The sequence below is a fragment of the Oryza glaberrima genome, chromosome 4, assembly GCF_000147395.1.
Source record: "Oryza glaberrima chromosome 4, OglaRS2, whole genome shotgun sequence".
NCBI classification, from domain to species: Eukaryota; Viridiplantae; Streptophyta; class Magnoliopsida; order Poales; family Poaceae; genus Oryza; species Oryza glaberrima.
Genome location: NC_068329.1, coordinates 31,095,966 through 31,120,909, shown reverse-complemented (window position 1 = coordinate 31,120,909; position 24,944 = coordinate 31,095,966). Strand labels below are relative to the sequence as shown.

The 24,944-nt window shown below is 42.9% G+C and overlaps 3 protein-coding genes across 3 annotated transcripts; all 3 read left to right on the top strand.

The window, feature by feature from the left end:
• Positions 1–324: 324 nt before the first annotated feature.
• On the top strand, positions 325–7,987 carry LOC127770414 (PH, RCC1 and FYVE domains-containing protein 1-like). Its single transcript, XM_052296125.1, has 9 exons — positions 325–1,087; positions 2,618–2,704; positions 3,005–3,094; positions 3,165–3,251; positions 3,340–3,465; positions 4,166–6,139; positions 6,217–6,363; positions 6,922–7,439; positions 7,558–7,987. The coding sequence occupies exons 1-9, from the start codon at positions 1,061–1,063 to the stop codon at positions 7,673–7,675; spliced, it is 3,174 nt and encodes a 1,057-aa protein (XP_052152085.1). The 5' UTR covers positions 325–1,060; the 3' UTR covers positions 7,676–7,987.
• Positions 7,988–10,780: 2,793 nt separating this feature from the next.
• LOC127770415 (uncharacterized) lies at positions 10,781–12,334 on the top strand. Its single transcript, XM_052296126.1, has one exon. The coding sequence runs from the start codon at positions 10,820–10,822 to the stop codon at positions 11,282–11,284; it is 465 nt and encodes a 154-aa protein (XP_052152086.1). The 5' UTR covers positions 10,781–10,819; the 3' UTR covers positions 11,285–12,334.
• A 6,848-nt stretch (positions 12,335–19,182) lies between these two features.
• Positions 19,183–20,844, top strand: LOC127770040 (E3 ubiquitin-protein ligase PUB23-like). The gene has a single exon (XM_052295705.1). The coding sequence runs from the start codon at positions 19,385–19,387 to the stop codon at positions 20,624–20,626; it is 1,242 nt and encodes a 413-aa protein (XP_052151665.1). The 5' UTR covers positions 19,183–19,384; the 3' UTR covers positions 20,627–20,844.
• The last annotated feature ends 4,100 nt before the right edge of the window (positions 20,845–24,944 follow it).

Genomic DNA, 24,944 nt, shown 5'->3' with positions numbered 1-24,944 from the left:
AACAAAAGCAGTTCATCTCAAACTTGAAACTGAAAGCAGCAAGCAAGCAAGAATTCGTTCGTGTGTGCGCATGCAGATGCAGGCACCTCCGCATCATGATGCATTCATGTAACGCTTTCTTTCTCCACCCCACACGGCCACGTCGCTCTCTCCTCGATCTCTATAACTCTTTTCTATGTATCTGCACCTGCGCGTGTGCCAATGGACCGATCATCAACTTTTCCGTTCCATTGCCGTCGTAGCAGTATTATATTTTGCCTTTTGCAATTGTGTGCAGGTAGGTAGGCGTGATTAGCTTCTTTTCTTTTGTTTGTTTGGCACACATTAAAGCTAAAGAAAACCAAGCTTAAAAGCGATCGACTTTGTTTCTTCTTCACAAGAGAAGAGAATGGATTATGTGTGCCTGCTACTGCTCTGCACTGCATGCCTTGTTGCTTGTGACATTTTCGGTTAATTTTCGATCAGCGCCAATTCAAAGGCAGAGCGCGTAGTAGTGACATCCGCTCATTCCAAAGTCAGATTTACTGCGTTCCAAAAAAGAAAAAAAAAGGGGTCAGATTTACTGAGCTTTTGCTTTGGAGAGAAAGAAAGCCTCGAGTTTGTTCATGTTGTGCCTTGACAGGATTGCAGTTAATCTGAGAATCCGTCGGTCGTCTTCCTTCCTCCGAGTCCGACGACGAGAGAAGAAGCAAATTCGAGGAGAGAGCGGAGGGAGTCTGTCCTCCTCTTTATTTATTGAAGGAAAGAGGCAGCGGAAGCACTCCCTGCACGACCCCACTCCCTCTCCACCTCCTCCTCCTCCTCCACTCCCCACCTCGCCGCCGCAAGCGCCCGGCCGCCACCACCACCGCCGCCGCCCTCTTCGTCTCTCTATCTTCAATCTTCGCCTACCTTGTCTCCTCCATTCTTCAACCTTGGCTTCCTTCCATTTCGGCGCCACTATTCTTTCTTTTTCTTTTCTTTTCCTTTCTTTTCTGAGTCGCTGTGTTGGAAGCCAGCCTTGGAGGCATTCATGAGCGCCCGACGACCAGCTCCATGATGACCGGAGGCCGCCGATGGAATGGCAGATCCCGTCGATATCGACAAGGTACTCTCCCTCTCCCTCTCCCTCCCTCCCTGCACCCGCCGCTGCCTCCATCTCTTCGCGCCTTTTACCACCTTTCTTTCTCCCCCATCTTATACCTTGCGTGCTGCTAAATGCCGGCAACTATCATTGATTGCTGCAACCAAAGCTCTAGCCTTTCCTTCGCTCCGACAATCTCTGTCGTTGTAGCCTTCTTGCTGGTGTTGTTGTAGATTCACCGCGGATTATTGAGGAACACGCACTTTTGACTTTTAATTCAATGCCAACAATCACAACGTGGGTTGCATGAATGTAGCCAATGCTGCCCCTGCTCTCTCAAATGTTGGCCTGCCTATTTGCATTTGGAGATCATTCCAGGGTTATGCTTACTGCAATGCCCAATTTTGGGAGGGGAAAAAAATCTGTTCTTTTATTTTTTTTTAAAAAAACATAAATGGAAGGGGAAATTGGGAACGAACAAAAGAAAGGTTTGTCAAGTTCCACTCCACATACTTCGAAATTTTCGATGTGCAATTGCAAACCGCCGATTGAGCTGTGCTGAATTCAATTATTAGTCGGATGGAGGATTGTTACTTTCACTGGAGAATGCTGTGGCTTATCGAGTTTGAGGCTTTTTTTTTTTTTGTTTACCGAAAGAGTTTCAGGCCTTGTTCCCCCTGCTCGAATTATCTTGTGCTATGCACAGATATAGAAAGGAGGAGAAGCTGGTGCATTAGATTAGTTTCTATATATCAAAGTTGAATTGATGCTTATCGTTTCTAGTTGCCATTCCTTTCTTTTTTATGGGATCCTATTCTTATGGGGTCTCTGATGTTTTGATTTTACTCTTATTACTCCTTTTTTTTTAAAAAAAAATATCGTTACTCTCTCTGGATAATGAAAACGACAGGATCCCTGCCTTCTTGCTAAAAAGAATCATGAAGTTGAATTTCAGGGTCTTGTTTACCTACTTGGTTCAGTGCTTAAGATAAATAATGTGTGCCATTTGTGTGAGAGACATACAACTAGTGATGAACTCAGTTTTGTCTTCTTTTTTTTTGTTAGGAGTTAGCACTATCTCACAAATCGCATCATTTAAAGCATCACTATCTGGGCAGGTTGTGTGATTGTGTCCTAGAAATCTTGACGATCAGGAAAAAGATTTTGAGTAATCTTGATTATATGTATATGACTGCGATGTCTGCTTTCCTTCAGATAGATCCTACTCTTGTTTTGGAATCTGGATAACTGGGTTCTTGGAGCTAACCAAAATATCAAAATCAAAATTTTAACAATGTCAAAATGCAATGGAGAAAACAAAGGGACAGGCAGACACTTCCATTAGTTACTTTTGTTTTGAGGGAATAGACAAGAAGACACTTGGAATTTTCCCATTAGCATTGATGCTATCGAAGTTTTAATTGTCAATTACATTTCCAAGAAAATGTTCTAAACTCTAGTGATCTGTTATTGAAGTTTTTTGCTAATGTTTTACCAATGTTCTGCACCAGCTACTCTGCTTCATAATTCTGTTCGTCCTAATGCATCTGGCAGGCACTTATTGCTTTAAAGAAAGGCACCCAACTGCTTAAATATGGTCGCAAGGGGAAGCCAAAATTTACTCCCTTCAGACTATCAAATGTAAGTTTACTGTCTTGTGCAACCTTTTTTGATAAAGGTGATCTCAAAGTACGGTTTTGAATTCCACAGTTCCAGCCTGAAATGTGGATGGGATTTCTTTTTTTTTTAACAAAATATCTAGGTCCATATTATGTTGTTTATGGTGCTACTTACCCAAGAGTACAACCATTGGAGCAGAAACCACTTAAATTATTGACAGCTAGAAAATTTATGACATATTAATATGAAACTGAGAGCAATGCAACTTCCATTTGTAGTTATTATATGTACTTACGCAACTTTCTTTTTCATGCTCCACAGGATGAATCAACACTAATTTGGGTCTCAAATAACAAAGAGAAAAGTTTGAAGCTATCATCTGTGTCTAGAGTTCTCTCGGGACAAAGAACAGTAAGGACTTACTTTTTAACTATATGGCAATTTGTTTCATGCATTTGATCTTCAACCTGTTTCTTTTCAGTTGGTTTTTCAACGTTTTCTGCTCCCTGAGAAGGACCATTTATCCTTCTCACTCATATATAATGATGGCAAGCGGTCTCTTGATCTGGTATTACAACAAGGATCAATTGAACTTTATTTCTTCTCTTTCATTTCTGAATGAATTTCATCTAATGAGTCCTAATCTTGTTTCAAAGATCTGCAAGGATAAAGTTGAGGCAGAAGTATGGTTTGCAGGCCTTAATGTATTGATATCTCCTGGACAGCATGGATCCCAACACCAACACATTGATGGAATACGCAACGGTGCCCTGTCTTTTGAGGTAAACTCTCTTCAACACAGACCACTTTGTGAATATATCATTGTTTGAGTCATGATTTCACATCATCATTACAGCTTTTTTTTTTAAGAAAAAAGAAAAATCTTTGGGCAGAACGCTATTAGTATTTCTAGCAACCTCAGTTCAAAGTTTCTGTCTGTACACTGTGTTCAACTCTTGGGTCATTATCCACCACCTATGCTCTAGTAGCTAGTACAAGTTATTGTTGTTGACGAAATTCCCACATGCATTTCTAGTAGTAATACGCATTATCCATCATGTTCCGAGAACTAGCCTAGCATCTAGGAACATCTCATAGAAGCAGAACCACAGTTCTGATTATTCTATCCAATTGAGCTTCTTGTTTGATTACCAACTTTTTGTTTGGTGCACTTTTGGCCTAAGCTATAGGGTTACATGCATATTTATATTATTGTTTTACCTAGTTCATTCAACATGTTCTTTTACTTTATCTTGTTCATTCAACATATTTTTTATACATCATATTATCTTGTACTGCTGCTTGTATGTTAAATAACCAATAATGCATTCCTGTGGTTTATTAACTGTCAAGAACATGCTCCATATCTATTTTCAACCGAATGATCTTTCAATTGTTAATCCCATGTAAAATAGATGAACCTCACAGTTACATCATGGCATGCTATGCTTCTGATTTGTTTTTTGTTTAAATTGCTTACAGTGTGGCAGAGATAGTAGCCTAAGCAGTAGCTCTGCTTATACAACGGATTCCTTTGAGAATAAGTTGAGCTCAGCGAATTCTGCCAAGGATCGTTCTTCAGGAGAATTTACATATTCAGAAAGGACAGATGTGTCAGATATGCAAGTGAAAGGTGCTTCTTCAGACATTCGAATCAGTGTTTCCAGTGCTCTCAGCACATCCAGCCATGGTTCTGGAGATGATTCTGAATCTTTTGGAGATGTTTATGTATGGGGGGAAGTCATGTGTGACACTACTTGTAGGCAAGGATCTGACAGTAATGCTTACTCTGCTACTGCAGCTACTGATATTCTTGTACCGAAGCCCTTAGAGTCAAATGTAATGCTTGATGTCAGTTATGTGGCTTGTGGTGTGAAGCACGCGGCACTGGTTACACGACAGGCAGAGGTATTTACATGGGGAGAAGAATGCAGTGGCCGTCTTGGTCATGGGGCCGGCACAAGCATTTTTCAACCACGTCTTGTTGAGTCATTGTCTATCTGCAATGTCGAAACAATTGCCTGTGGTGAATTCCATACTTGTGCCATCACTGCAACTGGTGACCTTTACACCTGGGGAGATGGTACCCACAACGCTGGACTCCTTGGTCATGGAAGTAACGTGAGCCACTGGATTCCAAAAAGAGTTTCAGGTCCTTTGGAGGGCCTTCAGGTGTCAGCTGTTTCTTGTGGCACATGGCATACTGCTTTGATAACCAGTTCTGGAAAATTGTACACGTTTGGTGATGGCACATTTGGAGTCTTAGGTCATGGAAATAGAGAAACTGTTTCATACCCGAAAGAAGTGGAGTCATTGAAGGGTTTGAGGACAATTTCTGTTTCATGTGGGGTGTGGCATACTGCTGCAGTTGTTGAGGTTATCATGGCACAGTCAAATACTTCATCTGGAAAGCTATTTACATGGGGTGATGGAGATAAATATCGCCTTGGGCATGGTGACAGGTCTTCAAAACTGAAACCAACCTGTGTGCCTTCATTAATAGATTACAATTTCCATAAGGCTGTGTGTGGTCATACTCTAACAATTGGATTGACTACTTCAGGCCATATATTTACTGCTGGGAGCTCTGTGTATGGACAGCTTGGCAATCCCAATAATGATGGAAGGTATCCACGCCTAGTTGAAGAGAAGCTTGGTGGTGGTGGTGTTGTGGAAGTTGCGTGTGGAGCTTATCATGTTGCGGTATTGACACAGAGCGGTGAAGTCTACACATGGGGTAAGGGTGCAAATGGAAGATTGGGTCATGGTGATATTGCAGATCGTAAGACACCTACATTTGTTGAGGCTTTAAGGGATAGGTCTGTAAAACGCATCGCTTGTGGATCAGGCTTCACAGCTGCAATTTGTCAACATAAATCGGTGTCTGGGATGGAGCAGTCTCAGTGCTCATCATGCAGACAGCCATTTGGGTTCACCCGAAAGAGGCACAACTGTTATAACTGTGGATTAGTACACTGCCATTCCTGCAGTTCAAAAAAGGCTCTAAGAGCAGCATTGTCCCCTAATCCTGGAAAGCCATATCGCGTATGTGATTCATGTTACCTGAAACTAAGTAAAGTTTTGGATTCTGGAATCGGTCATAACAAGAACAATACGCCTCGCATATCAGGTGATTCCAAGGCTGATAAAATGGACTCAAAGGGAAACAGAGTTGCATCCGCTAATAGCTCAGATATGATCAAGAACTTGGATGTGAAGGCAGCAAAGCAGACAAAGAAGTATGACTATCCACCACAGTTCCCTGCGATTTTGCAGCTGAAGGACATCCCTTTCATTGGGGCTGCTGACCAGCAACCTAATGACTCCACATATAGTTCACCTTTGTTGAGGCTGCCAAATCTGAATTCTTCTAGTTCCTTGTCCTCAGAAAGCTTTGATATTCTTAGAGATGCAAATGAACTTCTGAAGCAAGAGGTTCAAAAACTAAAAGAAGAGGTATTCTATATTCTAATTTTTTGTGGTAATAACTAAAATATCCGGGGAATGCGTCTTTATGCTTATCTATTATGCAGGTTAACAGCTTGAGGCAGCAACGTGAACAGCAAGATGCAGATTTGCAGAAATCAGAGGCAAAAGCTCATGAGGCCATGACCCTGGCCTCTGAAGAAGCATCCAAATCGAAGGCTGCAAAGGATGTTATTAAATCACTAACAGCACAGGTGATTTTCCGAATTTATTATTGCACGTCTTAATGTTAAATTGGCTCTAGCTGCATATTATCTGCCAGTTTCTTCACTTACCTTATTTTTACTTTTATTTTTGCATTGCTCATTCATTGAAACAAAACGTTGGTAAGCTTAATTTGTGACATGGACAGTTAAAATGGCACTAATTTCAGTTCTTATCAACAGCAACCTTGTCTCTTATATGTGCCTTTTGCTCCATGCACCCACACGTGCTTGGAGGTGCATTCAGCCCCTATAAAATGATTGCATATTCAGTTGATATGGATGTTTCTGCTCATCTCATTGTTGATCCTAGTTGCACCTTGCTAGTAGTCATAGATACTAGGGGTGAATAAACCAAGGTAAACCTGATTTGTTCTTTTTCTACTGCTACTGCCTAGCTGTGCTTTCTTCAGTGGAACAGTGACAACTGTGCTTGTAGATAATTGCATATAGATAATTATATAAATCACATAGATAATTGCATGTTCTGGACTTGTTATATCCCCAACTGGATAATATAGAAATTAAAAACACTCCCCATTTTTGCAGCTAAAAGAAATGGCTGAAAGGCTTCCTCCAGCATCATGTGACATGAAGCAAACACGGCAGCCTTATCTACCTGGTGGTGCAGTTTCTCCTGATACAGGGAGAGAAAACCAAAAGAGATATGAGCCAGGCAGCTTCCAGTACCCACAAACACCTACTTCTGTTGCATCGGCCCGGTTTAATGGGTTCCTTGCTCAAGCCCATCAAATAAGTGAACCCAATGGTAACACGATGGTTCCACATGACAGCAGGCATGAAAACAATGGCAACACTAAGGAGTTCCCAGTTGCGCAGCAGATGACCAATGGTGGGATGACGGGGTATCGCCCAAGAACAGAAGATCATGATCGGCGGGAAACAGAAAGGTTCCAAATAAACCTCCATGGTTTCAACATGAGAGGTTCTAGCTCACCCAGCAACCAAGTCGAAGCTGAATGGATAGAACAATACGAACCAGGGGTATACTTAACACTAGTTTCTCTTCGTGATGGAACCAAGGAGCTGAAAAGAGTGCGGTTCAGGTAACCAAGATTCGCTACTCCTAAAGAACATATTTTATTTTGTTTTCTCTAAGCTCTAACTTGTGAAATGCGTGCCCTGAATAAGAGTAGCCTGACATGGAGGTCGAATTGTTTACAGCCGGAGAAGATTTGGAGAGCATCAGGCGGAATCATGGTGGAATGACAACCGTGAAAAAGTGTACGACAAATACAACGTGCGGGGAACTGATCGGATTTCTTCAGTGATGACAGCGTAGTGTGATAATACCAGCTAGAAGCTAAATTCTCAAACTGGTTCAGATCTCAGAAGAGATCTTTTTTTCCCTCGCCTAAATGTATTTGATGATGTTCTCTTCCTGACTATCTTCTCCTGTACTATTGTTGTATAGAAGGAATCAGAATTGATGATGTGTCGTATGAATAGGTTAATACAGTGCAGTGAGGTTGCTCTGTTGACCATGATACAAGGCTGTGTATGTCTGTATGTATATTCGTGGGAGTTAGTGGACGAGTCTTGAGCAAAAGCTCCTTCATTTACATGAATGAAACGGAATGCTCTTGGAAGTGGACGATGGGTTTCTTGATCTCAAATGTGTGCTACCATACGTCTGAAATGAGTATAAGGAACTGAAAGATTATCATGAAATGCTGCTTTTGTCTGAACTCTGAAGCGCCGAAATGTCGGTTCTAGTTGGTACTAATGCACTGCCCAAGGATTCCGTTTGTGGACGTGAATATCACAAAGAAGGGAGGAATTCAATTAAGCAATGGCACCACAATAAATGTGTAGATGCATTTGGTGTTAATTGCAAGTGAAGTTTGGCGTCGTGGAAATGTAATCTGATAAGGTTGGAATTTGCCTTTTAGCAACAGAGGTCGGCGAAAGGGTGACGCGGCTCCATCTCAGACTGATGAGAGCAGCTATACAAGTATGCATGCGATGCGATGTCAATTTTCATCATCCAAAACAGAAAGGGTTATATATATGCTCCCGTAAAGTAGATTATGGATCAGGTAAGGATGACGACGCAAGCTCGATTCCTTAATTGGATAGATCCTGCAGCTATATACTAGTAGTAGAACTAGATTGATTCATAAAGATTGGTTATCTGCAGTGCTGGACTTCACCGAAAATTCGATTCTATTCGATGGCTGGTGATGGAAGGAACGCACCTGCTAGTAGCTTGTTTCACTAGCAGAGAAAACTGAGCTTGACTATTGCTGTGCATCAGTCAGCCAAGCAGGCAGCCTAATGGCAAGGCTCCTTTCTCTGAAATGAAATGAAATGCTTGCTCAGTCGTCGTTCTCTGTCCACACCGGTGCAGAATGTCCACTGGCCGCCGGCCACCGCACTGATCTTGTTTGCTGGCAACGACGACGACAACCGATCGAGGTTTCGAGGAGATGCATAGCACAGCAGCAAGCAAGTCGTCCTCTCCCCAAGAAATGAACCCAAAGGTGCAGTGCAGGTTCCATCCCAACATTCCAGGGCAAGCCTGCCTATTCTGCCAGTCCAGTCCCCTGACTGCCAGCCCAGCAGCCAAAATGAACTGAACCGTCGGCACGGCACGGGAACATTGAGCAACAGTCAATCGATTGGCCTTTTTCTTCCTTGTCATCCATCGCCGTTGGCACTCCATCCTCGTGAAACATCGCCTCACACCTGGCCCCCAGACCGATCGACCTATACGCAGCCAAGCACAAAGATTTCACTCCAATCAGCACAAAGCTCGTACTACTCCTGCCTAGTAGTGCCTCTACCCATGGTGAGGTAGAGGCAGACTGGAAATTTAAAGGGAGGAAGTCCCATCGATCGATTGGAACTGATCTGACAATTACTCCAGAAATCCACACTACCTACCCGACTCATGACACGCACTTGCACAGTACTGGCTGATAGTATTATTCACTTGGAGGCTTGCATTGCAGCAGCAGGTCACGTCGTCTCAAAAGGAAATAAAGATTGTGGCCATATACTATCCCGTCCCTGCTGAATTCTCACCAATTAAAGACAGTTTTTCACTCACCAAATCACTCCAAGCTGCCTGGCACACAACACTCGCCACCACGATGGTACTACAAATCAAACACATAAAAATAATTGAAGGTACCTGCATTGCATTTCATGACCTATCAGTTGTCAGTTCTACTGCTACTGCAAATACTCTTTGGCAACCAAAACAGCACGAGTAATATTTCTTTTTCCGATTGCGGGCAGCATCGGTTGTAGTACGACACACTTGCCCTCGCTGAGGGCCACTTTGATTGATTCAAAGTAAATTTATAGAAATTTTAAAGGATTTTATTCATATAGGAATTTTTTTCTGTATACCCCTTTGAATCAAAGGAATGGATCCTATGGAATTCTATGAAATTCCTATGGAATATCTCTTCTCATGTAAATTTTGGAGGAAATTTAACATGAGGTAGAACCTCATGGAAAGAATCATTTGAGTCTTTATCTCTCCATAAATTCCTATGTTTTTCCTGTGGCCCAATCAAACAATCATTTCTATGTTTTTCCTGTGTTTTACGATCCTCTGTTTTACACTTACATTCCTGTTAAAATCCTATGTTTATCATATTTCTCCGTTTTTTCATTCCTGTGATTCAAACGAGCCCTGAATAGTGAATCCGTCGTGTGACCGAAGAAAATAGAGTTGACCTTATAGTAGGTACTGACTTGCTCTCATCATAACACAAAAGCTAGTACTACGAGTAGTAGTAGCAGCTGTTTCAGACTTTCAGCACCGAGACGGGATGTTCAACAATGCTCAGCAGGGGTACGTCGGTGAATCCGGTCAACAAGGGTTTGTCCTACTCCTACCCAAAAGGTCCCTCTGGAGCTAATGATTTCATTTCGACAGGAACAATTCGGCAACGTTTTTCTTCTTCTCAAGATTGATCATGACGAATGCTTGAATGCTTGTTTATAGTACTACCGATATTTCATTCTTGATTCCACTGTGTAATTTTAACCGGTGTACCGATACAAAGCAAGCGAATGCTGTACACAGTTAATCCGAATGGTGTACCTGCAGGTTGAAACGCAGGGCCCAAAAGGTGTGCAGGCTGATCGAACAGCACAACACAGCAGTACATGGAGTACATATCCTGTTTAGGACTAGCTGCTCACCGATGAATTCCCCACTTTTCAACTGTTCAACATTCTGTTAGGATTCCGCGTGCAGTGCTTACTTCATTCACGCCATACTTAATTACTCTAATTAATTAGTCTACTCCTTGCGATAAGCTAGCACCCTTTTTATCCTCTCCAGGATCAGATTATCCAGATTCTTGCACACGCATGCTTGCTACTACTTTCTCATTCTTCTGAATTTTTACCTCACGTTCCAGACCACACATCTCTCTCGTCCCATCAAGCTAGCCGCCGTACGAGTATGGCGACTTCACCTTCACCTTCGCCTCCTCTCTCTGTAGACTTGCAGCATATATATGGCACCATTGTCATCTTGCTCACGCATACTCTGCACTTCCCCTTCCATTCCTTCCCAAACCAGCTCTTGCAACCTCATCTGCATCAGCCTTTCAAACTGTGCAGTCCCAAACTATCAAAAAGATACTATCATCAATCAATGGCTCAGCTGCGCAGATGCATAGCCATCGCGCTCCTCTTCCTCCTCGCCGCCACATTCGTCGCAAGCTGCGTCGACGGTGCAAGAACCATGCAGGCGAGCTACATCAACAGGACGCCTTCCACGGCGCCGACGGCGATGATGAGGTCGGGGAGGCTCTTCGGCTACCTGCCGCGGGCCAAGCTGATCCCGCCGTCCGGCCCGTCGGAGCGGCACAACGCCATTGGACCGGAGAATGGTGATGGGGATGAGCTGATCAGCAAGCCATGATGGCAGAGACTCAAGAGGTAACCTAGCCACTTGTGGAGAAGGTGGTCATGATCAGAGTCTGTCATATGATAGTAAGTAACTAGCTAGCAGCATGTATGTATGTATGTATTGGCCTGTCAGACATATGGTTTTTGCATGTCTCTGTCATTAACATTTTTCTCTTTTGGGGTTCTAACTATACATTCCTCGGTCCACAACTCTAACAGTTGAGGTTTCAGTTACTATTATGTCATCTTTACTTTGCTTTGCTTCTTTGGTTAAAGGAAAAGGGAAAGTGCTTATGCGTCATCCTTGTTTTGCCTACTATGTATATTTATCATTAGCTGAATGATAATGTCAGTCCCAGAGAAAGGGCAAAGGGAAGCACCAGTTCTGATTTCTGAAGGTCTGGTGCAGCAAAAGTTTGGCAGAATGATTGTTCAGGCATTTTGTCATGTTACAACCTTCATTCATATTGCTGCCTTACTGTTTGGACCTTTGATTTGATTTCATCATATACACCAAGCAAATTGCCATCCCATGCACAGTAAGGCAGTATACTAAACAGTTTATTCAAGAAATTGTCAATGAACCACCAGTATCAAATCTATCCTGGCTCTTTCATTCTTTTTAGCTACTTCGTTCATCAGCTTATTTGCTCCACGTCTCTAAAAGTATGTTATCTTGGCGAAAAAAAAAATCCTTCTACTCCATTGCTTAAACCATTGTTCTAAACAATTTATTGACTTTATTTTCTAAAATATCTAATCTACCCCATAAATGAGTAGATAATCATGTCAATAATCCAATGAAGGAGCTTGGGAGATATGGAACGAAAGAAATCGCAGAACCTTCCAACAAAAGGAGCTTTCAGCTACCTCCCTTTTAGCCAAGATTAAGGAAGAGACCAAAACTCTGGGCCTTAGCAGGAGCGATAGCAGGAGCGAGAAGTTTTAATAGCTGGCTGAGAAGTCTTAATAGCTGGCTTTCTTTCAGTTAGCTCGGACCAAAGGTCCTAGCTCCTTTTTTTTTCCTTTCGCTTTGTAAAGTTCTCCTTCTATATTCAATGAAATTGGCGCCCGTTGATTCGTTAAAAAAAAATCCAATGAAGAATCCATTTCAAACGAGTTATTAAATACTATCTCTATTTTTAATAGATGACGCTATGAACTTTTGGACACCATTTATTTATTCGTTCTATTTAAAAAATTTACGTAATTGTCATTTATTTTGTTGTGAGTTGTTTCATCACTAAAAATTATTTTAATCATGATTTATATCTTAATACATTTATAAAAAAATAAAATAAGAGAAATAGTCAAATATCCAAAAGTCAATGGAGTTATTTATTAAAAAACGGAAGAAGTAAAAACAATCCGTGATAGGTGAGGATAACAAATTTAAATAAGTGTACATGTGCGTTAGTTTGTTTTCGCTAGAAAAATATGGACGTGCAAATGGCGGCAGGCAGGGAGCACTGTAGGGTACATCAGGGCTGGCTTTTCCTTGCTTGACTAGAGAGCAGCCAGTACTACAAGGAAAACATTAATACTGTATACTATAGGTGTACTAGGGCTACACAAATCAAACGAGTGGAGATGAAGAGGATGTGATGTATGGTTGTGAACTTGTGAATTGCGATGAACGGAAGAGGAGAGATGCAGGGGGGAGGGGTGAAAAAGTGACGGGTCACTTGAGAAATGACTTGTGGTAAGGTAGATGAAGTATATATATAATCACAGCTTGAGATTGTAGCTGCAGCAGTGCAGTGCCCATCGTGCACTGCACTGCCACAGATCGAGAAGATGAGGAAGGAAGCCAAGCCCAGCAGCATTCAGATTTCAGAATTTGGATGGTGCGTACAGGTGCAGGGCGACAATTGATCGTGCTTGCATGTCTCCAAACCTCGTACGATTTCCCTTTGTTTAAAGCTACTACTACTGCCCTGCCTGATCAAATGGCCCATGCCTTGCCGCCTTCTTCAATTCACCCGATCGTGTGCTAAGCCTCAGTGACCTTAAAATTTTTCAAGTAAAATGAACCGTACAATGATCAAATTCAGGTGAATATATTTTATTGTCATGTTGAAGTACATTAGAAAAGTTAGAGCTTCCCCTGAAAGAGAAAAAAAGAAGAGCTTACTTGACGTTGTAGTCAAATTAGGAGAAGCACCTAGGGGTTTTCCAGCTAGCTCCACAAGATGGTGGGCTATACGATCTGGATTCTAAGCCTTACCCCTTTTAATTATTTGATATTAGGTCACTCCCTAATATTCGCGTTGTTGTAGTCAAGTCATAAGTTATGATTTGGGCGAATGGATCATGCGAGTTTTCGTCCGATCGATTTGTACTGTAACAACCGAATTAGTACGACAACCAAGCCTGAGATCCTCGGTCTTAATAAACCCTGCAATTAAGGGGCTACTATACAACGGAATCGTGTTGGGACAGGATGATACCGGTTAGGTATCAGGTCCTGATACGATACTTGCGAGGTATCAGGTGATACCTATAAGATATCAGGCGATTCCTACCATGTATCATGTGATACTTGCGAAGTATCAGGTGAAACATGTTAGGTATCAGGCGATTTCTCCCACGTATGAGGTGATACTTACGAAGTATCAGGTGAAACCTGTCAGGTAATAAGCGATTCCTACCACGTATCAGGTGATACTTGCAAAGTATCAGATGAAACATGTCAGGTGTCATGCGATTCCTACCACGTATCAGGTAATACTTGCGAAGTATCAAGTGAAACCTGTCAAGTATCAGGCGATTCCTACCACGTATCAGGTGATACTTGTGAAGTATCAGGTGAAACTTGTCAAGTATCAGGCGATTCCTACCACGTATCAGGTGATACTTGCGAAGTATCAGGTAAAACCTGTCAGGTAAGGCGATTCCTACCATATATTAGGTGATACTTGCAAGGTATTAGGTGATATTAAAAGAGCCTCTCTCTCCCTAATCCTGCCAAAATCAGCCTCCGCAAAAAAAGCCCCAACATATCTCATTACCAAGGAGTTAACTATATTTCTTCTCCACTAACTCTGAACCCTAGAAAATCAAAGACAATCCCAACTGCTATTGGTTATCACTGATCGGAATAGCAGCCCCTGAATAAATCGTAAACATGCACACAAACCCTAGAATAGATGGGAGAGCATTTGGGATCTAGATTCGAGGGAATAAATGTGACGAAATGGGGAATGAGAGCGAGAAGAAGAACCTGGAGTGCACTGTGGGAAGAAAAAAAATGACCACATGCGTCGGCGCCGGCGCTGTCGTCGTTGACGCAGGATTCGCCGATTCCTCCATCCACGTCAGCCTTGTCTTTCCTTCCCAAGCCTGCCTTAGTTTTGTCTGAAATAAAAAAAAATCCCAAAAACAACATTGCCTTAAATGAGATAGATGCGAATCGGTGCATAGCTGGAACCAAAAATGGTTTCCCGTTGGGACGGAATACTGGTAAGTAGCATTTCGGATTCGGAAAGGAAAATAAACAACAACTAGTAACAAACAATGATGACTACCAAATTGATGAGAGCAGAGCACGCGTATGTCTAGTCTGTTTGGTTGAAAGTTTTGAAACATAATGGAAGAACTGCAAGAAAAGTAGCAATAGTAATACCCTAGGCTGTTGCCGTTATCGCTGGCTTAATCTGCGAGGGCCCGGCTAGAGGGAGACGAGCACCAACTGCCGGCGATGGGCGATGGCGGCGTCGGCGGCGGAGGGTTCCATCCGGATACGAGAGGCCGAGTCGCGACCTTCGTCTGGGCTTGGCTCGTTTAAAGCCCGGCCCGCTAACAGTTACGTGGGCTATGGTCCAGTAATATTGGCAGCACGTACGTTGCCTTACTGTTCCGGCCCAACAACTGTTTAGACCGAAATATATGTGGGCCGCAAAGAGTTCGTCCGGGCTTTCTCAACTGTATTGGACCGAATGTCTATTTCGGCGTAAATTTACATGGGCTTCGCATCTACAACCATCTTGGCCCAAATAAATAACATATGAAATCGATGGTGTATTCCTTTCAAAAAAAAAAAAGGGGAAGACTAAATGGCTGTCGAATGTTTTTTTTTATAGCTAAATCATTCGTGTTTCAATATATTCAGAATCTTTGTTTCATGCATTATAGAAAAATGTTTCATTAGGTAATTTGATTATATTTCAGTTTTTAAAAAGATTGAAACTTTTTCGATCTACTTGGTGAAACATTTTCGGTCTACTTGGTGAAACAATGCCCGATTGGCTTCAAAAATCTGTATGATGGAAGCTAAAAAATCATGGGAATCCCATAGACTTTTTCTCAATGTACTCAGATTTGTTTCATGTTTCAATATATTTAGAAGCGTTATTTTATACGTTGTAGCAAAATGTTTTCATGGGGTGATTTGATTGTATTACAGCTTTTTAAAAAAATTGAAACATTTTCGATCTATTCGGTGAAATATTTTCGATCTACTCGGTGAAACACTGCATGATGGAAGCCTAAAAAATCATACGAATCCCATATAGATAACCCCAAAAACTTCAAAAGAAAAAAAAAGAAAAGAAGTCGAGGAGTAGACATTGGTCCTTCAAATTCACGGATGAACCGGATCGGTCAGAGATTTCAGCGAATGGACAGCAACAGTGTCGCTCGATCGATTCGTCAACAACCAAACATGCATAATTTATGCGACCACAAGTAGCGGAGCGGACCACGCCGGTTTGTCTACCTGATCATTCCAATCGCATCGCTGCAGATCAGAGGAGAAATCCGATCGATATCGAACTATCCAACTCGCTGATCATGTTGTATGATCTGAGCCATCCAAGTTCTCATTAATTTTCCGACTCTCCCCATCCCGTGCCAGCACCACCTACCTATCCCAATTCCAAACCGATACTGTTCATACATACATTCGCTGCAATAGTCCACCCGTTTTTTTTTCAATGCGTGTCAGATTTGCAAAATCCAGCTTTGATTCAACATGTCTGCATACCAGAACAAAAGTCGCATCGGTTCTGAATATCCTTAGATTCAACAGGTCTGAATTTCTCAACAGTTCTGAATGACAGAACACAATTTCATCCTTATACTTCCAGGGCACAGCACAGCACATTGTATGGCCGATCGATCAATCTTAATTTACGCGCACGCAAACGTACGTGTTGATGAGCGTTCCACTATATTTCGTTCAAAAAAGCATTCCACTATATTTATTAGCTAAGCCAGTACAACTGAACAAGGGAAGCGATTTAGTCAGAGATAAGCTATGTACGTGACGATTAGTTTAACTGATAAAAGTCAGACAGTCGCAAGAAGATTAGGAGAAGAACAGTGCATTCGTCGGCGTCAACACCACCCCATATCGCATTTTCAGTCAAAATCAAGAAAGATCAAAAGGAAAGTTCACTTCTTTCTCGCTGCAAGAAGACGATGTCGGCACTATGCATGCGTGCTCCATCTTAATAATTAATCGCATGATTTTAGACTTAATTGGTGAACCCATTCTTCTACTTGCTTATCAGTTATCACGTGGTGTAGAATACGGATTCTCTATATCATCCTAATGTTCTTGGTAGATACTCCAATATTCAGTTAGCACAAATTTAAATTCTCTCTGAATATCACTGCACATTTCTTGGAACGATCTGGAAAACGATTGTTGAACTTGTTGAACATATATACATGAATCACTTGCAGACAAACACAGTGGTAAGCGAATGTTAGTCTTGGTCAGATTCGTAAGCAAACAAGTAGCAAATACCGGTGAAATTTCTATGGCGCAACTAGTCAAATGGAAGAAACAAAAGTTCTTCTCATAGGATGCTTAATTAGCTAATACTAGTAACCATTGCCATCACATCGATCGATGAAGTATCAATAGGATTACATCTAGCCATGCATCTACCGATCTACGTGTATAGTCTCCTCGTTGCTCCAAAATTTCTATCATTTTCCCGTTTGTCTTAGCGTGTACTCACGTTCGGGCGGTTTGTCAGAGACAGCGACCTCATGCAGCATTTCGTCTCATTCTCGATCGCAAGTCAAATTCACAGGATTAATCAACCAAAACTAGCAACTTAGCGACCATTAGTTAAGTGATTAGCCGCAGATTAATTGCAAATCCAGCACTGTACACCTCGGACCGAGGCCTACCGTTTACCAAAGTTTTGGCCTTTCTCATGTCCTCATCACTAGTCTTTACCCTGGATTTCTCTTTGGAATGCATCATGTCCTGTTCATTTGACGCTATTCTTTCTCTGAATTTTGCTCCTAACGTTTCAGCTAGCCGCATACATGGACGTAAATTAAAGTATCGCATTCAATTCAGATGAAAATGAATAACAACTTAACAAGAGTCTGATTATTCACTAAAAACAGTGTGCTTAAGGCCTAAAACATCACCTTAATCAAGCGTTACAGATGACAAGCCGCCATCATCCGTATCGAATAATTATAATTATATTCCATAAACTGCCCCGTGATAATGAAATGATCTATAGTTTGGGTCAGATCAGACAGATCTGGAGTCGGTAGAGGAGATTATAATCTATCAGTTCAGTTCACCTAGAGCAAGAAAACAATGAGCACACTGTATCAGAAAAAAGAAGAAACAACAAACAAATGCTTAGTCTTTTACTTGCCACATGCAAACCTTCCTTAATTCCAAGTCCAACTGTACTTGTAAACAATTGGAGGGATGAGCTGCGTAATTAACAAGTGTGGTCAAAGATGCCCTGCTGGTCATTAGAGGTCGCCTAGGCAAATTTCTCGTTTATATCTGCCTAGTAATTCACCTAGACAAATCTTACGTCTCCAACAAGAGGTGCAGGCCAAAACATTGAGAAATCCACTGTAAATTAAGCAAATCAAGTAATAGAGGAGCAGCGGCCTCCTAGGCGTTGGAGACCTCACGTCATTGGCCATTTTTCTCTCGATAATCCAATTGTTTTATCTCACCTCGTCAACTCTTTTCTGCTTCATCTCACTCGCTTCACCTCTAGCATCGCGCGCGCACGAACTGAAACAAACTTATCTTATAATTTGGTGCAAGCTAGTTTTTTTTTAATTTAAAAGGGTATCATGCAATGCTCGTGGCCTATTATGTACAGTACTATAATCTTGATATTATTCACGAATGGAGATCTTCATCTCATTTACTACAAAAGCACTATCTGCTTAGGCAAATCACTTGGATCGAAGATAATGTTTGATTTTTTTTCTTGTTTTCTGAATATTTTATTTACAAAATCAACCAACAAAATATTTTCAAGTTACTATAAATATTTTTGACAATGATATGATAACTCCAATATATGTCTATGGCAATACGATACTTCGTTATGGCATGGCTAGTCAACAACAGTGGCCTGGACAAAGGATTTATTAGTATTGAAAATGAGGCATGAGGAGTGTTTTTTTTTTTTACAGAAACAAGAAAAAGATTCTGAAAATAAAAAAAAATCAGTTTGTACTATTACTCCCTCCAGTTTCATTTTAATTGACGCTTTGGACAATGACACGTTCTACAAGATATACATTTGAGCTTATTTTTTATTATAATATATACAATAAATAAATGCATGTTTACTTTTATTATAGTGTTTTGAAAAACAAATCTATATATGTTTTTCTAGTTTCTTTAAACTAAATATTCTTAAAGTTATTGATGGTCAAAGTTATAAAAGTTTATCCTCAATCTTATCTAAAACGTCAATTAATATAGAACCATATTGAGTAAAGAAAAAGTTTGGGGCGGTGACCAGAGAGAATCAAGTTGTAAGATTAATCAACTGAGGCGTCACCTTCATGGAAGGCTAGCAACAACCAAAGAGCTAGCTAGCTACCTTGACCGACCGAATTCTTTAATATTCGGGCAGCTCATGCTCGTGCTCTCGCTCATGCGTGTGGACTTTGAATCCATCCACCTCCTCCTCCTCCCGCGTACTCCATAAAACTACTCGGATTCGATCTCTTCCTCCAGTACTCCCCATCTCCCATCCACCATTGCTGCCATCTCCACCACATACAATACAACAACTACTACTCAGCTCACCATCACCGGAGCAAGAGCCAAGAAGACGACGACGACGACGAGCTAGCAGCAGCATTGCAACCGACGGCAATGGAGGAGCAGCAGCAGGTGGAGGTGGAGGTGGAGGTGCCGTCCTACTTCGTGTGCCCCATCTCGCTGCAGATCATGCGCGACCCGGTGACGCTCCCCACCGGCATCACCTACGACCGCGACGGCATCGAGCGATGGCTCCTCACCGCCGGCACCTGCCCGCTCACCAAGCAGCCCGTGCCGCCCGACTGCGACCCCACGCCCAACCACACCCTGCGCCGCCTCATCCAGTCGTGGTGCGCCCTCCACGCCGACCATGGCGTCGACCTCGTCCCCACCCCCAAGCCCCCCGCCGACCGCGCCCGTGTCGCCGACCTCGTCTCCCGCCTCCGCGGCGCCACGAGCTCCGCTGCCCTCCTCGACGCGCTGCGCGAGCTCAGGGACGTTGCCGCCGAGAGCGAGCGTAACAGGAAGCTCCTCGCCGCCGTCCCCGGCGCGGTGGATGTTCTGGCCGCCGTCGTCGTCGCGTCGTGTCGAGACGCCAAGGCCGCGTGCGACGAGGCCCTCGAGATCGTCTGCTCGCTGGAGCTCTCGGAGCGGTGCCTGGCGCGGCTGGTCGAGAGGAACGAGGAGCTCGTCGACGCGCTCGTCGCCACGCTGCAGCGGACGAACACCACGTCCCGGGCGCACGCGGCGCTGCTCCTGGAGGCCGTGACGGCGGTCATGCCGTCGAACAGGCTGGTGTCCCTCCCGGAGGAGGTGTTCGGCGAGGCGGTGCAGCTGCTCCGCGACAGGGTATCGAGCCCGGCGACGAGGGCGGCGCTGCACGTGCTGGTCGGCACGACGTCGTGGGGCCGCAACCGCGTGAAGGCGGTGGACGCCGGCGCGGTGGCGGTGCTGGTCGACATGCTCCTGGACGGGCCAGTCGAGCGGCGCGGGTGCGAGCTGGCCCTGGCGGCGCTGGACCGGATGTGCGGGTGCGCGGAGGGGCGGGCGGCGCTCGTGTCGCACGGCGCGGGCGTGGCGGTGGTGGGGAGGAAGGTGCTGAGGGTGTCGGAGGTGGCGAGCGAGAAGGCGGTGCGGGTGCTGAGGTCGGTGGCGAGGCACGCGGCGACGGCGGCGGTGGTGCAGGAGATGGCGCAGACGGGGGCGGTGGAGAAGCTGTGCGTGGTGGCGCAGTCGGAGCAGTGCGGGGAGAGGACGCGGGAGCGGGCGCGGGAGACGCTGCGGCTGCACGCCAGAGCGTGGAGGAACTCGCCCTGCTTGCAGCCTCACCTCCAGGCCCTCTACCCTTCTTGCTGATCGAATTCTGATTCATGATCACCGGCCTCATCACTAGCTAGCTACCAACATACAGCACAGAGAGAATTGAACACTTGTTCGATTCTTCCTTTCGCTCGATTAATTTTATTGAGTTGAGATCGTTCGATGTAGCCCTATGAATCAAAGTGTACAGATCGACGCAATAGATGAACTAAATCATGCGCGCATATATATGCGAGCTTTTTTTGTTTGGGTCTCGAAATATCTCCCTATAATCGTCTACTGTCAAATTATTCTTAATTTCGATCTTGGAAGCTGAGTTCTGTACATAAAATTTAGAACTATATATAGCTAGTTTTTCCACCATCATCGATCGATCATAGATGACCAGAGTGCTGGTCAATTGACATGCAGAAACGCTCAGAGGTCTTTCAGCTAGCTACACAAGGTGGTGGACTAGCCGACCTGGATTAAAGTCTCGCTCCTTTTATTTATTTGATATAAGGTTATTTTTTAATATTTGTGTTTTTTTTCTAGTCAATCGACATGCAATGATGTTTTTGTACATCGGAGATTCATTCATCGAGAGCTAGATCGATCGATCGATCGATCGATCGATCGATGAGGATAATCCAGCCCTGTCCGTCTGGGCCTTGAACTCGCGGAACACACTGCTTGTCCTCCTCCGTGAAGCACTCAAGCATGCAGGCATCTGCATCCATTTGGTCCACCTTCATGTCGAGGAACAATCTCATAAATGTAGGCCAAACGGGAAACTTAAGCCCATGAAGGGCCCAGTACTTCTAATCTCGAGGGCCATCTTAGCCTTGGCATCATTTCGGCACACAGCATTTGGGCCTAGTGGTACTGTCCCATGCAGCCAACATCGAAGAAAGTCTACTATTCATCTCAAATGATGGTACACATTTTATTTGCGTCTCTCAACCATAAAATCAGATACAAAGCGTCCCTTAAATTCTAAAATCAGTACAAATTAAGTTCCTTGACACTATTAAGGACGGTTTCAACTGACGTGATGCCTATAGGACGGTTCTATAGTTTCGTGGGCCCTAGGCGAACTCAATGATATGGGCCTTTTAGGCTACTTGTGTTTTGGAGAGAAATTACTAAATATTTTTCTATATCTTAGGTGGTGTTCTTTTCTCCTGAAGATGAAGATAAAGATTAAGTTTTTTTTACGTAAAACGAGGTGTTATTAATGTATAATTGATTGAGTTTTAATTATTACAAACTTGGAAAATAGAGTAATATGATATTTTAGAGCAACTTTCATATAGAAAGTTTTTACACAAAACGCACCGTTTAGCAGTTTGAAAAGCGTGCTACGAAAATCTTTATCTTTATCCAACTCTTGTTGAAGAAATGAACGGGAAGTGTGATGTACATAAAATAGTTGTTTGCATCATTCCGATAGATACGATTTTCGTGAGATCATCGTTGATAGGAGAGAGGAAGGAGGAAAAAGAGAGAAAATGAAGCGTACGTAGGGGAATTGAAGAAAAAAAAAAGAGATGAGTCCCCTTCAATTTGGTTCTGGATCCGCCCCTGCGTTTGAGTTAAGCACACGTATATTACTGTATATATTTCGTGTTGCACGTGTATTGGCTTATTAGTTTGGTTTTCCTTAGTTGGTTAATTTGACTTAGGGGTGCGGCATGCATATGTTTATGCAGCATTCATGGATTGATATATTCTGTTGGCTTTCGCTAATTACATGCAGCAAATTAATCGTGACATCTTCATGTTAATCGTACATATTGGTAGATAGCTTCTACTGGTCGATAGTAGTCTGGCAGCCCAACATGTATTATGTATACGTATATGTATATACATTATACATCGAATGATCTATCTAGTATAGCCACAAGTGCAAGCATATTTCTCTTTTTTGGTTGATTAGCTTGCTGCCGCTCTGCCGTATTAGTTAAGCATATAAATATACGGTTGAATAAACGGCCTACGGATGGCCCCCTCCTTACCTCCTAGCCAGAGCCCTAGTCGGTCGCACCACCTGTCTAGGTGTCTAAGTCAGCGCTACCTATGTGGCTTGTTGATTTAGTCTTTACCCCATGTAACGTTTAGGTAGCACATACTAGAAGTAATAATAATAAGAATAACAATAAAAGATAGATCATAAAAGGGACTCACGTATCACATGGTGCCAGTAGAAAAATACTAAAATAAAATATGTTGGGCCCACATGTCAGTGGGTGTCTGCAAAAAAAAACACTACACATTAGCAAGGGCTTCTATGGTTGCAGCCAGGTCACACTAATTGTGGCAGTAGTGCTAGCTGAGTATGTTGAATTTCAATGAAGAGGACATGGCCACTAAGGAGTCACTATGGATGCTCGATAAGTCACTATGGGCGCTCAATGAGCGCTAGTGCGAGCACCACAAGGTTGCATGAGACATCAGCAACAAGAGGTTGTGCTTCAATGTCATCAAGCAAAGCACGCGTCACGGCTACGAGTTCCAACAACCCTTCCTAAGCTAGGCATAATCTCTTCGGAAGAGGTTGACATCGCATCCCACAACCTCGCATCTTTGACGGCGAGAAGCACCAAGGCGGGTCTGTCGATGTGGTCATGTGCAACGACCTCCCGGTAAAGTTGATTGGCATGTCAACTCTCTTAGGAAGAACAAGTTGGTATCATTGTCGGTGCAGTAGCTCGTGTATTGTGACACGAGGAGCCACGCAATGGTGAGTAGAGAGCGTCAACTCTCTTAGGACAAACAAGTTGGTGTCATTGTCGGTGCAACAGCTCATGGACTGCAATACGAGGAGTGCAACGCAACTAGGAGATCAGTGCATTTTTCTACATCGAGAACAATGGCGGTTTGGCGTTGGATGACTACCCTACATAGTAAGCAGGATTTCTACTAGAAGGTCACGAGCCCCGTCATCACAATCGACGTCCATGTACGAGTGGTTATATACAAGGAGATCAAGTTGAAGGAGGCGTGGCGTCCTGACCCATCATAGTGGAAGTCAATGCCAATTGGAGTGCTGATGCCCAAGGCCCTTCAAGCGCTACTTATGTGGCTTCTCGTGGGGGTCCTGCGGGTATGGCACCACCGAATCCGGCAAAAAATATTGGATTATGAGAAACTCATAACACAAACGATAGAGAGATGACGGTTACATGTTGATGAAACTACAAGTGCACGTGATCAATTGCATGATCAGGAGCGAATCCAACATGGGTGTGCTGGGGGCCCATGCCCCCTATCCTGGTGGATTTCTATATCCAAACATTCATGTGTCATCACGAAAAATTAGCGCGATGACGGACGAAAACGCAGACAAAAAGATGTGACGATCGGAAAGTTACGCATTTTTAAATTAGTTAAGATATAGGGTGTGCTAAATTGTATCCATCGTCACATATTAATCATTATCCCATGTTATGTAAAGCTGGGACAAAGCCTTTTATAAATAAATAAATCTTCATCGTATATTACATAATACAATAAGCCTGTCAGTTGCTCGTGGAAATGATATTATATGTAGAGATAATCTAAGAAATGCTATTGACAAGCTTTCAAATCCAAGAAATGTCATTGATAAGTGTGAGTTCCAAGAAATACCATCATACAAACGATTTTCTCCTCGTTGTTAGGGTTCCGTTCATTCCGCATCGTTAAATACATTGTTCATCCTATACTCCCTCCATTCAAAAGTTTAAGACCTATTTCTTTTTACACCAAGACCAATGAGTAATTAATTCATCCATCATGTGACGAAACCAATGAACATGCAACCAATAAATACTAAAATAACTTCTTAGGCTCTGTTCAAAAATTTAATATAGCACATAGTGACTAAATATGATTTAGATTTTTGGAAAAACTTTTGGACTTAACAACACGGAATGTACGGAACCCTAACGGTAATGGTATTTTTGGGATAAAATCGTTTCTATGATGGTATTTCTTAGAAGTGACACTTGTCGATGGTATTTTTTGTATTTGGACGCTTGTCAATGGCATCTTGGATTATCTCTTATATGTATGGATTTGCTAAACATGAAAAATCAATGGCACAATCTGAAGGCCCATGTTGGGCTTGTCGGCATGGGCCACTGATAGCATTTGGCCCATCCATCTTCTCATTCAGCAGCATGCTGCAACATCATTACTGTTCCCTGTTCTGCATTCCTGCATGCTGTTTTCAGAAACAAACAAATACTCCCTCCGTTATCTAATATAAGAGATTTTGATATTTTACTTGTACTGTTTGACCACTCGTATTATTAAAAAAAATTGCGTAAATATAAAAAACGAAAAGTTGTGCTTAAAATACTTTGGATAATAAAGTAAGTCACAAATAAAA

Coding starts and splice junctions, on each gene's coding strand:
- LOC127770414 (XM_052296125.1), top strand. CDS start 1,061: ATGGCAGATCCCGTCGATATCGACAAG. Junction 3,095..3,164: donor TTCTCTCGGGACAAAGAACA/GTAAGGACTTAC, acceptor GTTTCTTTTCAG/TTGGTTTTTCAACGTTTTCT. Junction 3,252..3,339: donor GCAAGCGGTCTCTTGATCTG/GTATTACAACAA, acceptor CTTGTTTCAAAG/ATCTGCAAGGATAAAGTTGA.
- LOC127770415 (XM_052296126.1), top strand. CDS start 10,820: ATGGCGACTTCACCTTCACCTTCGCCTCCTCTCTCTGTAGACTTGCAG.
- LOC127770040 (XM_052295705.1), top strand. CDS start 19,385: ATGGAGGAGCAGCAGCAGGTGGAGGTGGAGGTGGAGGTGCCGTCCTAC.